The 17,542-nt window shown below is 44.8% G+C and overlaps 1 protein-coding gene across 1 annotated transcript; it reads right to left on the bottom strand.

The window, feature by feature from the left end:
* Positions 1-575: 575 nt before the first annotated feature.
* Positions 576-17,181, bottom strand: tbx5a (T-box transcription factor 5a). Its single transcript, XM_076044816.1, has 9 exons — positions 16,880-17,181; positions 15,988-16,165; positions 15,167-15,261; positions 14,215-14,334; positions 13,190-13,337; positions 7,270-7,422; positions 3,973-4,064; positions 2,338-2,570; positions 576-1,982 (listed from the first exon to the last, which is right to left on the bottom strand). The coding sequence occupies exons 2-9, from the start codon at positions 16,132-16,134 to the stop codon at positions 1,390-1,392; spliced, it is 1,581 nt and encodes a 526-aa protein (XP_075900931.1). The 5' UTR covers positions 16,135-16,165; positions 16,880-17,181; the 3' UTR covers positions 576-1,389.
* Positions 17,182-17,542: the final 361 nt, after the last annotated feature.

A 17,542-nucleotide genomic window follows, 5' to 3' on the forward strand; every position in this document is an offset into this window, starting at 1 on the left:
TGCATGAAATGAGTGAACACTGCAATGAACACTGCGTGGTTCGCACGCATCATATTTGCCAGGATCGCACGCATCATATTTGCCAGGATGGAATTGTTTTTTAATGAACACATTTAAAATCCTATTTTTTACCCAGATGAATGGTCCAAAAGATAAATGCACAAAGCGATCAAAAATAATTTGGCATTATCTTGCTTGGATTGGTGTGTAATTTCAGGTGTTATTGGCTTTCAAAACAAAATGCATATTATTATGTAATGCACAAAGTAAATGTTCCACTTGTTGAAACTTTTGCCTTTTTTAAAAAACAAAAAACAATTTATATAGGGATAGAGATGCTTGTTTTCTGGGCCACTTGGTGGCAGTCTTTTGACTGAGGGGCGACATTCTCTCAACCCAGAAATATTATCACCTTATAAAGCAGTAATGTGTTTGCAATCATGGCCTAATTACATCCTGTACTCACAGAGCGAAATTTAGCCCAGGGATAGTTACTGTACTGACTGCTAATTTCCTTCACTGCTAGTATTCTATATATATATATATATATATGTATATGTATATATATATTTTTTTAAATCAGTAGGTTGTGATATTGACTTGAAATCATCAGCCCTAATGTCCTATCAATCTTAATTTTGCTGGTCCCTCTGTGGCAGGCTGATGTGGAGCCCAATCTGCAAACGAAGAAGTAGAAGGCGTACAGGCTCATTGTGCGACACAACATCAGCCGAAAATATCTCAACACACAATTGAAGTGCTTCCCTCTCCTGTCCTCCTTTTCCACATTGGCATCAAGATTACATTCTTGGAGATGCAGAGAAATGTTCAAAGTTATTTCAGCTTCCATTTGCTTGTTAATTTTTCAACTTCTACCATTCATTTCAATAGTTCTAGCAATTGGCCTACAAGATAAATCGTAACTACAAAATCCTTTTTTTAAACAACAGCAAAAAAAGAATTTGGGATAATTTGACGGAGGATAAAAGTCCATTTGAACGTTAAATTAAGAAATTTAAAACAGTTAAATCTAAAAATCATAAACCTTCCCACCCCCCATTTCCACCCTAAAACATGTGATCAACTTGGGAGCCATCAGCGAATCGTTTCCCTCCTCTGTTCGTCGACTCCAGGTCCAGTCTGTTCACCTCCTCTGCGCTCCAGCAGTCTTAATGAAGCTTCCTGGTCCAGCTCCTCGTCGATCCCGGGTTTTGTCAGGAAGTTCTGATCGAGCAGTTTTTTTTTTAAGGGACATGATGTTGGAGATCCTCACTGTTCTCCATCACCAAAAAGAACTTCAGAAAATATAAATATAAAATAGCTACACCCTGCCATATTCTGGTCCTTTCAGTCACTCGTGTCCGTCGTGGATGGTCCCTCCACCCCACCTTAGCTGTTGTCGTTCCACTCTGGCATGATGCTGACACTGTGCACAGTGTGGTACTGGTGAGGCGACAGCGTGCGCGGGATGCCGTGCGTGTAGAGGTACTCGTTTCCCTGCAGGCCGGCCGTCGGGGACTGGATCCCCGCCCCGGGGCTGCACTGGCGGCCCAGAGTCTGGTGAGTCATGGAGCTCTGGTACATAGCTGCGTGGTGGCCGTCAGCCAGCTGCGGGGAGGCGTGGCCTCCGACCCCACCCAACCTGGACACCAGGGAACCCGAGGTGAAGTGAGCGGAGAAGTGCTGGTAGGGCAGCCGCTCCATCTGCTGCATGGCGGTGACCGAGCAGCTTCCGTAGGGCGAGACGCCGGCCCACGTGTTGCAGCTGATGTCCTCCAGGCTGGGAACGGGCTCGGCCCCCTGCGAGGCGCTGGCGTACATGCAGGCCTGCCGCTGGCTGGACTCGCTGCGGTAGGGCCCCCCAGCCAGGCCGAGGCTCTGGGCGTAGCCGACGGGACGGTAGTAATGGTCGTCCTCGCTGGAGGAGCTCTCCAGGTAGGCCTTCTTGTAGCCGTGCTCCCCCGAGTGACAGTCGTCTTCCACTGCAAGCAGTCGCAAAGGTTGTTGCTGGTTAGGAGTTGAACTCAAGTCTTAAGAGTATAAGACATTGTGACTACACTACAGTAGCTGCACTTCCACTGTACAATAAATCTGTGCAGAACTTGATGTTTGCTTAAAAAATACAGGCAACAAACTTGTGCTCACCTCTGCATACATGAACTCTTCTTAATTAAGATTTTACTACAGCTTATAGATGGGTCAAAAATGACTTAACAGTAGGATTTGTTCAATGCTTTAGAACTCTAACCTCCGGAAAAGACCCTTGACTGAAAATAAAACCCAGCTGAGACTGGTTCTTCTCACTCTTCCAGCGTGACCCCGTGTAGTGCCCCCTACCTTTCCTCTTGATGCAGTGGTACTCCTGGCCGTGCTCGTGGGGCAGCGGGTAGGAGCCCGACTGGGGTAGCATGTCCTGCGAGGTGCTGGTGACCCCGTTCTCACACTGGGAGTACTGGGAGCCCAGGGTGCTCGGGGTGGCCATTCCCTGCACCTCCCCACTGAAGGGGCTCTGGCTGGAGCCCACCCTCTGGCGCACCGTGCTGCGGGGAACCACCGGATACTCCTTGGTGCTGCGAGCAGGTGAGCGCAAACACACAAATGCAGTTAGAGGAACCCACAAACACAACAGCACACTGACTGCCTCAGTTGTCCAGACTCATTGCGTCGCCTTGTTTCCCCTCCAATTAATTAGAATTTAACTGCAGAGGCGCTCCTCTGTGGGAAAAGGCCTCCAGGGTGAAAATTCCGCGGCATGTACGTCGCCCCCCATTAGTCCATCAGTGGATATTTTTTGCTACTTTTGCTCCTTTGATTTCAGGGAATCGCCTCCGATGAGACACTGACCTGGTTTTGCAATAAGCCCTCCTTTCAAAAAAAAGAAGGAAAAAAAGCCGAAAAAATGTAACCAGGAGCAGACGCAGACACAGATTACTCTATACTGTGCAGGGCCGGACAGTGGCATGCAAGATTAATGGTGTGGTTTGGACCCTCACCGCACTCTGTGCATTTGCTAGTTTTGATGGGCGGGACGCATTTAACCCAGAAATGCTGTGTAAAATTGGAACATGCACCTACATGTCATACAAATTTGCATCTTCTTCTTTTTTTTTTTTTTTTTTTCAAAAATGAAAATTTCAAAGTTTTTCTTTTGATTTTCAACTTAAATATGGCTCAAGGTAAGTGGGATTTGGGCCCAAAGTGCTGTGTGAAAAAGATCAAAGTAGAGTAGAGTTTGTTTTTTCTTTTTTCCTTGAAAAACAAACATCACCACATCATCATACACAAGTGGCTCAAAAACAAGAAGAGGGCTGGGTGGACTTAGAGCTCCCCAAACCAGATTTTTTTTTTTTGGTCCTTTGAAATTTTCCACCCAGAGTGGACGCATGCTCCATCCCTCATCTGGTCTAAATAATAGAGAGAGCAATGTGGTGGAGCTCTCTCTCTCCCTCTCTCTCTTTGCGTGCTATTAGAGAAACACACACACACACACACACACACACACACACACACACACACACACACACACACACACACACACACACACACACAGAGTTGGAACATGGTGCTAGAAAGAGCCGTGTGGACTAGAGATGTTTCACTCGAGTTTCAGATGTTCTGCCAGATCATCATGAAAACCTGGCAGCGGCTCAGAAACTACACTTACATCACCGAGAATAAAAAGTCATTGAAAAAAAGGGAAAATCGCCTCAATCGCTGCCTCGCTTTTGGACTATCGTTGGATTAGAGCGAGGCTCGTTAACTGCGACGGGAATCCCGCCGATCAATGCACCTCATTAGGCCTCTCTCTCTCTCTCTCTCTCTCTCTCTCTCTGTCTCTCTCTCTCTCTGTCTCTCTCTCTCTCTCTCTCTCTCTCTCTCTTCTTTTTTTTTTTTTTTTTTTTTTGCCTTTTCTGTGTATCTGTGGCTCAGCGTGAGTGCAATAATAAGATTATACAACCGATGAGTCCTAACCTTTGCATCCTCGACATCCGGTGCAGCTCCATGTCGTCGCTCCCTCGAAATCCTTTCGCGAACGGATTGTTCTCAATTTTTAACTGCGTGATCTGGAATGGGACAGAAAATTCAAAATTAATTGGGGACATCGAGTGCAAATAAATCCCTTCAGTTGTTCCTCATTGTTCTGCAGGATTTTCTTTTTTAAAATTAAGTGTGAGTTAAATTAAGTGTGTTGAAGATTCCTAATAAAACAAAACAAACGTGAAACATGTCCAAAACAGGAGATATTTACTGTCGAGTTTTTTTTTTTTTTGCAAGAAATATTTCAACATTACAAGTTTTTCCAAGAGTTTCCACTTATTGCCGGATGCGTCCTACAAACGAGCCCACTCGAATAGAAACAATAAATCACGTCTCTACGATCCAGTGACGCTTCAGGGGATCCGGAGCCAAACTGCACTGAGCCCATTTAAACTTTTATTCTGCCTGCAAAATTTATAAGCTGACGCTCGACGGTCTGATTCGCCAGACAAGGCCGCTGGCGCGCCGCTCGACTGCTGCCTGTCTTGACTGATTTGTTATGTGGCTCTGTGACTTTGGTTTGGAAAGAAAAAAAAAATGAAAAGAAGAAGGCGTTTTTGTAAATATCAGCCAAAACAAGAGCAGGGGAAGCACCCTGGAACAGTGAGTTAATCCCGGCGAGGTTAAACGCAATCCGGGGAGATCCCTCCTCTGAGCCGTGCGCTAATTAGTTGGCAGCTCTCGTGCGCTTCCAACTTTTACTTTGACAAGGCTGGACTTTTTTTTTTTTTTTTTTTGCCGTTTTATTTTTATTTTTTGGTCACAATTTTCGACAGAGCTTGAATAAAATGCTGTTGTTAATGCATGTGGGGTGTTTTTAGACCTCGTTTCATCTCTTTATTCTTCATCTAAAATTATAGGGAACACGAAACCAGGAAAAATAGGAAAATTATCTAATAATATTTAAAAAAAAAAATAATAATAATAAAAAAAACGCTCTGGCAATGAAGAGGAGTAATATTTCCCCCCCCCCAAATATTCCAAGAAAATAGAAAGAAACCTACTCAAGGTTGTTTTTATTATATCAGATTTACGCTCATTAAAATAACCGGGGCTTGTGTAAACAGACTTTAGTCTCTGTTCGTCTCCTTCAGAAATCAAGGAGACGAACACAAGCCGCGACTTGTTGGACTCCTGTGTTTTGTCGTTATTTTATACCCTACGTGTGTGTGTGTGTGTGTGTGTGTGTGTGTGTGTGTGTGTGTGTGTGTGTGTGTGTTTCATACCCTACGTGTGTGTGTGTTGGGGGTGAAAAATGCTTCCATTATTTCAGACAGCGCAGTCTGGAGACGGGTTTTAATTAGAGCCATGGCAGGAAGCAGTTCGAAACCAGAGACTTGGGCCACTTTTCATGAGCTGCCAGTGACTCCAACAGGTGAATTGGACACATGCATGCAGGCCTGCAGCACTCATTGCCCTGGCAGATGTGAACACGGTTTGATTAGACAGTTGTGGTGTGGGAAAAAAATAAAATAAAATTGGTTGTTGGTTGTTTTTTTTCTTCTTTTTCTTAAGGCCGAGACCCGAAGCCCCTCCCCCTAATAATTAGCCCCGAGGTTAGGATCTCAGGACCCCCTCCCCACCCCTCCTCCTCTCCCACACCAATAATAAGTTAAATAAGTAAAAAATAATGAATGGTTTCTCCAGCGAGTCGGTCATTTTGCGCTTCCTGTTCCCAGAAGTGCCGCAGCTTCTGATTGGCTGAATGGACATTACGACCCCCCCGCCGTCTACACACACACACTCTCCCATATTCCCCCAAACTGAAAACACACACATACCTGAAGGGTTCGATGACGTTAAACAGACGCTGTTTACACACATCTGCAGTCAAAACGTGTTTTTCTCCCCCCGAAAGTGCACAGAGTAAATATATATGTATACACACAATTTATTTTTATCCTCCGGTCTGGACACGCAAAGTCACACGCAAGGCCCCGCGCTATCGAGTCACTCTCCTTTAGTTTATTCAATGCCGTTTTGTAAATCTATAGATATGAACAAATATGTACAACTATTCATAAGGCAAATGTTTACCTTATGGATTCTGAGCTACTGTAAAGTCCAGCATAAAGTTTACTTTTTAAATTAACTATTAAAAACATTTGTATATTATTATAATTATTATTATTTTATAAGTTATTTTTTATTTGTATAAGTTATTTATAACAACTAGTAATTTTTATTTGTTCAACACAACACTTAGAATAAGTTCCTAAAAATCCTGCGGACAGAGGAAGCCAATTTCAAGTCTCCTCTTGGTCTATTCACTCTGTTTCCCTCCGGTCACCATGAAAATCACCGAACCCAAAGTCATATTTACAAAACCACCCGATCCACCTAATGAATATTTATCACACACACACACACACACACACACACACACACACACACACACACACACACACACACACACACTGCCCATCCTTTTAGCTGTGGCACTGAAACAAAATAATGCAAGCAAAAAGCAAAAAATATAATAAAATAAAATAAAACAAAAACAGCAACAGAGCTCAAGTGATTCGCGCAAAAGCTGCAGCTTTGTCTCCTTCATTCTTTGATTTTTTTTTAAATAGCCATAAACAAGTAGCCTGTGAGCCAGTAGAGACAAAAGTTGAACACCTATAAAAAAAAAAAGTTGTAAAACAGTTGCTATTAAAGTCTGTAAAACAATACGTAAAATATATGTTCCCGTATTATAATTATTATAGATACATAATAAAGAAATTCCTCATTATTATTCTTTTATTATCACGTTCATCACGTCCGAGTTTAAGGTGTTTATTGTGAAAAAAAAAAAGCAATCCGCGCTAAATCGCGTATAGTCCCTCCTTCCCCCCTCCCCCACCCACGTCTGTCACCGACACGCTGCGATATCACAGCTGAGAGAGACGCAGCTTCGCTTGATCCTCAGGCTCAGTCGTTGTGTTCCACCTATTACAATCTAAAATAGTAGTTATGTAAAAAAACAAAAACAAACAACATTGAAGCAGTGAATATAACCCGCTGCCTGAAATACGTGAACCTCAAACGATGAAATATATTTAAAGAAACGTGCGTTTGTGTGTGCGTAAAACAGACAGCGCCCTCGGTGTTTTTCGTTTAGACATATTTATGTAGACGTTTCTTCTGCTTTTTATGCGGTAAAAATGTACGGCTCCAAAATAAAAAATAAAATAAAATAAAAAAAATTGCGCGCCCCTCTGCAACTCCGCTGCCGTCCGGTCCTACCTTGTGGTTCTGGTAGGACGTGACCGCGATGAAGGCGGTCTCGGGGAAAACGTGCGTGCAGAAGGCCGTGTTTTTGGAGCCGAAGCCGTTGTTCTCGTCGGCCTTGACGATGTGGATCCTCGGCTGATACTTGTGCATGGAGTTTAGGATGATCTGTGGAGGGAGGGGGAATGGAAGGGGAATTAAAGCCGAGACACGTGTCAGTGAAGGCCGAGATAACCTGAGAGGCACACAGGCCACTTGGCACATAAAGCCTTGTGTAATTGCATGAAAAATAGCTTTTTTTTGTGTGTTTTATTCCATGTGTTCCAACATGATAAAGGCTGATAAATGCAGTAAAAAGGCGTTAGAATGTGGACATTTCAGGGCTCAGGGGGTCCAAAGCTTCATCATCACCATGGCATGCTTCAAACACACACACACACACACACACACACACACACTATAATTAACAAGATCAGAACGCACACAAAAAACCTGTGTTTTATGACACAACCTTTTGTTGAGTAACAAAAGCGGAAATAGCTGAACTGCCTATTGAAGGATTTATTGTTTCTATAAATGTTTTTGCATGAGGCCACGTGCAGCTGCACATGTTCTAAAGCTCCATTAGGCCAAAGGCCCTTTAAAGCAGCTCTTTGCGCGGACAAACAGACTGCAAACTCATCTCTGCTGCCTCCAGAATCGGAAACGAACAACATTTTGTTCATTGGCCTATTGGGAGATTTTTGTTGCTACAGGTTGTCCCTTAAAGTATTTGAGCAGAGTGTATTCACAAGTATTCACAGGCAGAGGAGCCTTAAAAGGAATTTGGAAATGACAAAATATGAAAAAAAGCACAACCTACAAGCCAGTAAATGGTGGGCGGTTTCAACCCCAAGATGCAGCAGTAGGCACTACTCTAACAGTGCGATTTTAGAAAGCTGAGCCCCTGAAGGAGCAGCGCTGCATGGGCGGAGGAAACCACGTCCTCTATATCTTTTGCCTCTGCAGCCCAGTTCGAGCCGAGCTCTGCGTGAAGCGCTGACCGCAGGCCGCCGCTGCCAGACGAGCACCGCCGGGCCGAACTTGAGCCTCCAGCGTCTCCTCCTCCTGGTCCTGCGTCGGGGGGGAGAAGCCTCGTCTATTCTCTCTCTCAATCCTCCCTGTCACCCACCCCCCACGACCACCACCCCCATCTGTTATCTGAAAGGTTGTTTTTGTACCTGCCTCTCACAGCCAGAGAGGGTGAGGAGACAAGGGGCTGCCCTGACCTCCAGTGCCTAAAGGGGGTTGGGGGGCATCCCATAGCATTAAACAGACCCTCCACCACCATGACCCTCCTCCTCCCCCACCCACTCACCTCTCCACCAACCCCCCACTCCCATCATGTCCTTTCTTTGGGCCGAGTGAACCGCAGAGGCCGACACGGACGATACATTAGTCGTCCATTATCACTTTCCACTTGATCTTGATGGGATTTCATGCTGCGATGGCTTCCTGTAACGGGCAGGGATTGCGACTCGCCCGCCTGTGCGCTGCGGGTGACTGAATGGGGAGCCTGTGCCGAGGATGCCAGTCTGACGCATGCATGGCTGCGGCGAGATAAGGAGGCCATTAGATGCCACAGAGAGAGGGAGAGAGAGAGAGAGGGGGAGAGAGAGAGGATGCCCTGCAGATGGTTCAGGCCCTCAGGGTTGTTGTCTTCTTTCTGACAGTTGCACATTTGTGGAGCAGCTTTACCGCAGCGTCTCGTTTCTGCGGAGAGTCTGCGGACGTGCCTCGTGATTCGGAGTAACAGCCGGGGTGGGGAAGCGTTTTGTAGCGCAACCTCACCGCGTCACAACTGTCGGAAAGAATTGCGTCAACGGCCGGTGTGCAAGTTTTGCCAAGTAGCAACTCAGCACCCGTGAAAGCGGTTCTGTTTGGCGGGTCCATAGATGATTATTACGTTTAATTAGTGTGTGTCGTAGTTCTTTTGTCTAAATGCCAGGCCATCCCTTGAAAAATTGTCCCTTTGTGATGTCATGCAGGGAATGCGCATATTACTCTCCCAGGGTAGTGACGCTTGGTGTTGTGTTGGACTTGCTTCTGGATGAGCATGAAAATTAGCACCTGAAAACAGGTACAGGACCTTCTCATTCCGGCGCCTGCTTTTGAATTAGCCACAATCCCACGTCCACAAGGTACAAAACCCATCAGACGAAATATTTAACAAACCAAACCTTCAAGCGACGAAAACATCCACCACACAACGCTCTGACTTATCAGCATTCCCAAAGACATGTGGCACTAGTTGCACGACAGGCTTTTTATAGAGCTAAAAATGTCTGCGAGAGTTGACGCGCTAGCAGAGGGGGCCGACCCGGTTGCCACAGTCCAGTTTGTGTGTTAGTTTATCAAGGTGGCGTGTGTGTGTGTGTGTGTGTGTGTGTGTTTCGGGAAGGGGTGAGAGCTGTAGACCACCCACTGGGGTCCCAGCACACGCCTTGACTTTCTAGCTCAGCCGCTGTCCTGTCCATCCCCCATCCCAGCGATAGTATTTAATGATAGTGAGTGATCACGGCGGGTCCAGAGCCGCTGCCCTTTTGCTTTCAAGTCCCGCCACATCAGAGAGTTTCCCCGCCAAGTCCCAGGATCAGCAGGCTTTGTACACCATCATCTATTGCTCATCAGCCCGCTGCCATTCAAATGTAAACAGTGGGATCCTCACACTCTACCCTGCTGGCCCAGAGTCCTGTGTATGTGTGTGCACATGAGCGGGGCGATGTATAACAAAGAAGAGAGGAGGATAAAGATTTTTTTTTTTTTTTTTTTTTTAAAAAGCTCAGCTTTCATTGAAATGTGAAGCAAAAACAAATTATTCTTTTTTTTATTTCAGGAATTTAAATGAGGGCTACAGTTTGCTTATAAAAAGCCAAATCTGTGAGGTCAAGTATAGCGCCACGGTGGTTTGTTTATGGAGGAGTATTTCCCATTAGATTCTGCAGCCTGGCAGAGAAAAGTTTTGGTTATGAATTAAAAAAATATTGCACGCACAGCGTTCCGGGGCCAATGTTAACGATGAAAGGATAACATCCAAAAAGAACTTCCCGTCTCTTGTGAGTTTGTCTAACACATTACAGCTGACAGGGAAAAAAACAACAACGCAATCATCATTAGCACTCACAGATTAGTTTGAGACCAGAAAGAAAAGGCTCAATATGCTGCAGGCAGTTGTGCAACCTGATTTTGCTCCAAATAATGTGAGATGTTCCAATAAATAAATAAGTAAATGATGACTGAAGTGATTCAGTTGCTCGTTAACTGTCACAAATAAAGTGTATTTGAAACATTATTGTGACAGCTCACAAATATCGATGGCACAAGCCCACACGGAAAGAACCAGTCACTGATTTGTGAACTGCTGGAAAAATTGACCCAGTCCACCGGCCTGGATGATGTCACTCGTAACGTGTCGCTGAGACTGGTGCTATGAGGAGACATTTCCTCTTCCAGTCTCTCAAAGGTATCAATAGGAATACAGTTGTGCCAAAATAAAGGCCAAACACATCATATTGCTCATTCTTGCATCGTGCTTTAGAATGTTCCTCCTTTCACTGAAACCAAATCTGCAACGGTGGAAGTTGAGCACGCAGGCTGCAACTGCAACCTGTTGAAATGTGCACTAACATCATACCAACACATGTGCCGCCTCCTCCTCCCAACTCCCCCATCACACTCCTCCAACTGCAACGCTGAGCTCCGTTCTGACTTTGCTGACGTGTGTCTAATTACCTCTGGAGAGTAGCGGGGAAAAAAATGTAAAAACTAAAATATATAAAGGACCCAGACTGACTGCATCAGGGCCCATCTTAAAATCTGGCCCCTCATGTCTCGCTGCTTGTAATTATAAATCATCCACGTGTTATTCTAACCAGCTGCACCAACAAGCCCATGGAATATGTTTCTGGCTCAGCCACCAGAGTTCCATTTATGAATCCCCGGAGCGCCTTTCTCCCCGCACGGAAGAGGCCGAGCCAAGAGGCGCTGCAACCAATCAAAAATGCACCTCGGCGCAACTTTTACAGCGGCGCTCGCATTCCAGCCGAGCTCCGGTTTCGTCCCAGCAGCTGGGCCTCTGGCGAGGCAACAATCAGAGTGTAGGTGTCGGTGTGGAAAGATAGTGGCGAGCCTCTGCTTTGGTAAGCGTGATCAGTCAGGAGAGTCCTTGTTAGAAACGTCACATCTGTGATGGGATTGAGCGGGTTCTAATTCAACAATTTCACCAACACAACTGCTGGAAGAATGTATGCACACCATCTTTTAATCCCAGGCTGCAGGTTTTCACTTTAAAACTTGAAGTTTGCAAAACAATCACTCAGTCCAGCTCAACTTTGCTGCCCCTAAAAGCACAACAACTTTTATCTCTCCTAACTGTAATTATAATTCTTCAAATAACAAAATTCAAAAGTGTGACACTGCTCTTTTTTTCCTGTGCCAACAGACCTGTTTTTGCCCCGTTGCCCCCATCACTTTTAATTTTACAAAGTCCTGCAACCAACAGGCCCAAATTGGAATTATTAAACAACAAGAGAGGGAGAGAGAGAGAGAGAGAGAGAGGGAGAGAGAGAGAGAGAGAGAGAGAGAGAGTGTAAGAGAGTGATGAATTAAGTGACAAAGTGTTCCCCGTGTTGGGTTGGATACAGGAAAATATAGGGGAGGAAAAGTCTGCTTACAGAAGAATAAATCATTAGAATAATACAGCACACAGTCGTTGAGGGTGAGGTTATCGTTTCGTTAGTGGAAGCTGGTTGCAAAATTGCTTCTTTCCATTTCCCTCAAAAGGGCCCAAGTGTTCAGCTTCCCTACTAACAGGCCCCTAATTGATCCGAAGGGGTCTAAAATAAAGTGTGGCAACAATATAGAACCAAAAAAAGTTTGAGGTCGGTAGAACTGAACATATTTGCTTTTACCCCTCATCACAAGAGAAATGAACAAAATGTGTATGGACTTTGCATTAGACAGTGAGCGCAGTGCAGAGCACAAACAACATCAGACACAGATGTTCCTAAAACTTTTAAAATATACAGCCTGGAAACTAAGCTGTCTTAAATTTCTCTGTCTTTAATACTTACATACTAACAGAATGAACAATTATTTTTAAGAGCCTGCAATTATTCCAATCATTAAATAATAGTTTATTAATAGTTTAAAACTAACAGCTTATATTTAACCTTTGTCTTTCAATTTTAACTGCAGTTAAAAAATAAAACTGAAATTATACAGAACAGCAACTTTTTGCTTTTCAAAAAATAAATGATGGAAGAAAAAAGTAAAAAAATTTCATGTATTAAAAAACTTTCTATTCTATATTCAAATCAGAATAAATGTTAGATGTGCGTAGCAACGTGAAATTGTTTACACTAAAACATTTTCATAATCTAACGTAAACAGGCTACTTTTGATTTGTTTTAAATTGAAATAGCAAACAATACGAAGTCTAATTTCTTAACTTTATTGTAAACGTATTGTGGCGAATTCACGATTGAAGCACTCACTACGCCTTTTTTTTTTTTTTTTTTAACTTCATGAAAGCAAATTCAATTCTGCTTTTAAGGTATATCCGGAACTAGTAAGAATATTTCAATTCTTGTATGTCGTACAAATTATGACCGACATAATCAACAGCTTTTCTCTTTGGTGTATGTTTAAGTAGTTGTGGTTCAATGTTAGTCTCGTTGTTACTGATGTTGAGCAAAGTTTAGTCGCCCTCGCGTAGTTAAACTCTTTAAATGAGCCTTTCGATTAATCGAGTTGCCACAAAGTAAAGCTCCTCCCGTCACGACACCGCAATAAACAACAAGTTATTGTGGCATCCACACACTCACACACAGAGACACAACCACACTCACGCGCACGCGGTTAAAGGCGTATATGGATGGTAAGCGCAGGCACCTACGTGTCCGAACGGGTCCAGGTGGTTGTTGGTCAGTTTGAGCTTCTGGAAGGAGACCAGCTGCCTCATCCAGTGCGCGCCGGTGGCAGGAGAGTCCGGGTGCACGTAGAGTCTGCCGGGCATGGCCGGCTCTGCCTTCCCGGTCACTGACCTGGATCATAGTCACACTGTTACGCCTTCAAGTGACACCCGTGTTGGTAAGTGTGGATCAGCGTGTACGCAAATACGGTAGTTTCGCATTTTATTTTTCACTGGAAAAAAATATATATTGACAAAAATATTTATGAGAATGGCGAAATGGTGGAAAATCAGTTAAATGTAACTTTATGTGAGAAAAAAAAACTTTTTTTCCCTTAAGAAAAAAAAACAAAAACAAAAAAACATCTTCAAGTGGAAATCTTTCAAACGTCTCTCCAAATTCGCCTTCAGAAGTGAAACAATCACTCGGCGCGGCTTAAAAACGAAGCCTCTAATACCTTGAGAAGTTGTTTTGAGGGGGTTCCGGGAGGTCAAATTAGAGCCGGTGGACATTGTTTCCCAACATCATGAGATCAAGAGGAGAATTAGTTCCAGGCCGCGCTCCGGACAGGTCATTATCGGAAGTAGTGCCATGTGATGACCCTCTCTGAGTCTCCAGGTTTGAGTGGCACCGACCGAGGTGACCCCCCCCCTCTCCCCCCACCCTCACCCTCCCAACCAAAAACTAGTGTTTTTTGTGTCACACTGCGAGCAGGGGATGTTGCACGACGCAACTTGATTCCGGTGAAAGTGACCACCAGCTGTCACTCAGCGGCGAGCTGTCAGCTCGTGGACCAATCCCCACCAACTTTCGCCCGCCTGCGTCTGACTTCCGGAAACGAACGGTTCACACGTATCACGGAGCGTCCACTTCCGTTTCTCGTCAGTCAGCATCGCAGCAAGCGAGTAAAATGTCCCGTTTGAATCGAGCGCGCCTTAATTTGCGGAATAGGTGTGTTTTCTTCACAGAAGAGCAATTGAAGTACACAACTCTAAGCTAACATACGTACCATTTGTTATCTGCGAATTTGTATCGGTGGTCGTCCGCGGGAACCACGTCCATCAGCAGAATGTATTTAGTCTTGGGGTTGAGGCCCGTGACCTTAACTTTGAAGCTGGGGAACATTCGTCTGTGAAAAAAAATTTTTTGGAAAAAAAATTAATAACTTTTCTTGCATTTCAGACAAACAAACAACGGACCCACGAGACGTTCCAGAGCCAAACGGAGCTAATTTGAGGTGTGCTACTGCGTGGCCATGCTGTGTATCAGACGCTTTGAGCTCAGTTGCAGGCTGCAGTTGTGCTTCCGCCGCTTGTGCTTAGCTTGAAGCGGCTCGCCACTGTCCGAGAGGCGCTTTGCACAGCGCGGCCACATCACACCACTCCGGGGGCCCGCCGGGAAAATCATCTGGATATTTGGTAGCCTGGCTACCACACTGACAAGGTTGGTGTTGGGGTGAAAGCACGTCGTTTATTAAAAGGCAGGAGTCGCAGGGAGAGAGCGCGTGGCCGAGGACGAGATGGGATGTGTAATATCAGTTCACACCGAGAAAAGATGGGAGGGTAATGGGGGGATCGGTGCAGCTGCCGGCAGGGAGGGAGACCACTGCCCTCTTGGCCGCACTGGAGCCTGCGTGTCGATCAATATTCATCAGGTGTAATATCCAGCATGCTGCAGACAGACGCCAGACACCGTCATGCGTCCGCGCAGCTTCACACGTAACTGGGAGTTTGACTGGATGTGAGCTTGAGGGGGCCGCTGCGTAAACTTGCGCAAAGGCACAAGTGACATAACCGAGTTGTGGAATATCAAACTTCATTTAGAGAATAGCGACAAGACAGCGCCACACACTTCCTGCTGAAATTTGGAACGTTTTTTTTTTTTTTCTTCAAATAAGTGTATGGTTGTAATCAAATCCATATATATATGTATATACTGTATAGATTTTAAAAGTCCTTTACCTTCCAGCTTTGGTGATGATCATCTCCGTCCCCACCTCGTGGAATTTGCTCCAGAGTTCCCTCTCGTGCAGGTAGACTTTTATTCCCTCCATTCCCTTCAGAATAAAACTTCGAAATAAGACTTCAAGTCGAATTTTTTTTTTTTCAGGCAGCGTTGTTAAAGACTTCTCCCGATACATTATGTAATTACATTGACCCAAAGTGTGCCAAATAAATAAATAAAAATAAGAAAAATGTTTTGCAAAATTGTGTCTTGTTTTAACGAAATTATTAAATTCGAAATCCAAGAGATATAAAGTTAATGATCCCAGAGACACTTTTAAGAATGTAAACTTTAACACGTTTGCTCTGTAATTATGTTTTTAAGTCACCTGATTGCTCCTTATTCCTTTAACATAATATTGAAGAGATATTAAATTCCACTGTCATAATGTGTGATACATATTTTGATTTCTCTGCTCCTCTTTAAAACTTTTTTTTTTTTTTTTTTTTTTTTACAGAACACACTGAGAAATAAAACCATAAACACAGCAAAAACAAAACAAACATGCACAATTTCAAAATTACAAAAATACTTTAGCCTATATTAATTACCTAAATTATTATCCAAAGTATTTTGAAACATTCAAGATAACGAAGGTGAATAGTTTGGAAATGTTGTAAGTACACATAATCTAAATTATTAAACTAAATATGTTTATGATTTTTTTTTTTGTTTCTTTAACAGTGAGTGTGACCTTAGAGGTCCGTGAACGCAGCATGAACCAGCGACACGCCGAGGCCTACAGACCTGCAGACCAACCGACCCGGACACCACTGACCTGCTGGATGTAAGTGGTCTGCGATGACGGCGACTTGCTGGCGGTGCCGTTCTGTTTGCTCTCGGGTTTGTTCTCGCTCGGTAAGTCCCTCGGTTCGGAGCCGCTAGGAGAGTTCTGGAGGCCAAACGTTTCCTCCTGGTCCGCCATGACGAGAGCTCCACGAACAGCGGTGTTCCAGCTGTGTTAGAGCGCAGAGAGGTCAGCCTGCGTCTGTATTTGTGAGGCTATAGGCGTAACAAAAAAAAAAGAAAAAAAAAAGTATAACACACTTGTTCAGATATGTGTTTTAAGGAGTTAAGACATTTTGATATTGTGTCATATTTTGCCACAGACTTGCAATTGTCCAACGTGCTTCTTACATTTCTGACTAAATCCCTGAGATTATGACTATGAATAAGGTTCATATCATTGCATTGAAATAGCAACTCCTCGGAGAGGGAAAGACTTTGGATGAAAACTCTGAATGGACACATGCTTGGTTTCTTTTGCCTCTAGTAGCTGCCACACGTGTTTTAAACCTCTTTCCATAACTCAACACTGCTTAAGTCTAAAGTTTTACAAATGTTAGAATAACAATAATCACTTTTTGCTGTGGAAAGGATTGCACGTGCACATTAAAAAAAAGAAAAAGAAAGAAAACCCAACATATTACAAAACAACCGTTATTCCGCATGACGTTCTCCAGACTGAAAACACGAGTCTTTTGCGACGCACAATCGCATAAGTTTCTCAAATAAATCAGCAGCCCCGAGAATCTCACGTCGATCCCGGCGGCGGCTGCTGCAGGCTGAGAGGGAGGCGTCACGCGGGGCCATACGGCGCGGAACCGCTACGCTACGCAAAACACAACTCCCAAATGCGCGTAACCCAATCAGGAACGAGAGCAGCTTACTTGCAAAATCAGACCAGTTCAGCAGAGCCGGACGCCAAACGGGGAGATCCGTCAGTCCGTTCGTACGGCCGTCTGTCGAGTGTAAACGCCCCGTTATTTCTCTCCCGAACAGTTAATCCAGGTTGCGCCGCTCGACGAGGCTGAGCACAACCTCTGAGAATCCGACTCTCCTCTCCTATAGTCCGCGGGGGCGTTTTGCACCGTGACCCTAGCGCAGCTCGGCGGCAGCTACCAGCCTCGCTCTCGGCGTCTTATTGCGCATTTTGCAGCCCGGGAACCGTTTTGTGTGCAGACCGATAGCCGTAAAAAAAAAAGCCCGTAGCCGAGTCCCCAGAGGAGCAGGTCCGTCACCTCCTTCTTGCCTCCTCCTCTTCCTCCTCCTCCTCCTCCCACTCTCTCTCTCTTTCTCTAAAGCAAGTCGGCTGCCCAATGGGTTCTACGCCTCTCTCTCTCTCCCCCCCCCTCGCTCTCTTTCCCTCTCTTGCGCGCGCTCCGTCTACAGCCCCTCTATGCACTGCGCATCAATGAGCAGCCGTGCGAAGCGGAAGCTGAATCTGAATCAGCGATGAATATCAGGGGGAGGAGGAGGAGGAGGGGGATTATTGGGGGGCAGCAGTCTGAGGCCGGTTCGTGCCCCAAATAATAGAACCCTACCAGCCCCCC

Source organism: Nelusetta ayraudi, unplaced genomic scaffold, assembly GCF_046127955.1.
Source record: "Nelusetta ayraudi isolate G7.1 ecotype Tasmania unplaced genomic scaffold, CSIRO-AGI_Nayr_v1 ptg000083l, whole genome shotgun sequence".
Taxonomy (NCBI): Eukaryota; Metazoa; Chordata; class Actinopteri; order Tetraodontiformes; family Monacanthidae; genus Nelusetta; species Nelusetta ayraudi.

Coding starts and splice junctions, on each gene's coding strand:
- tbx5a (XM_076044816.1), bottom strand. CDS start 16,134: ATGGCGGACCAGGAGGAAACGTTTGGCCTCCAGAACTCTCCTAGCGGC. Junction 15,262..15,987: donor AGACCACTTACATCCAGCAG/GTCAGTGGTGTC, acceptor TTTATTCTGAAG/GGAATGGAGGGAATAAAAGT. Junction 1,983..2,337: donor CCACTGCATCAAGAGGAAAG/GTAGGGGGCACT, acceptor GACTGCTTGCAG/TGGAAGACGACTGTCACTCG.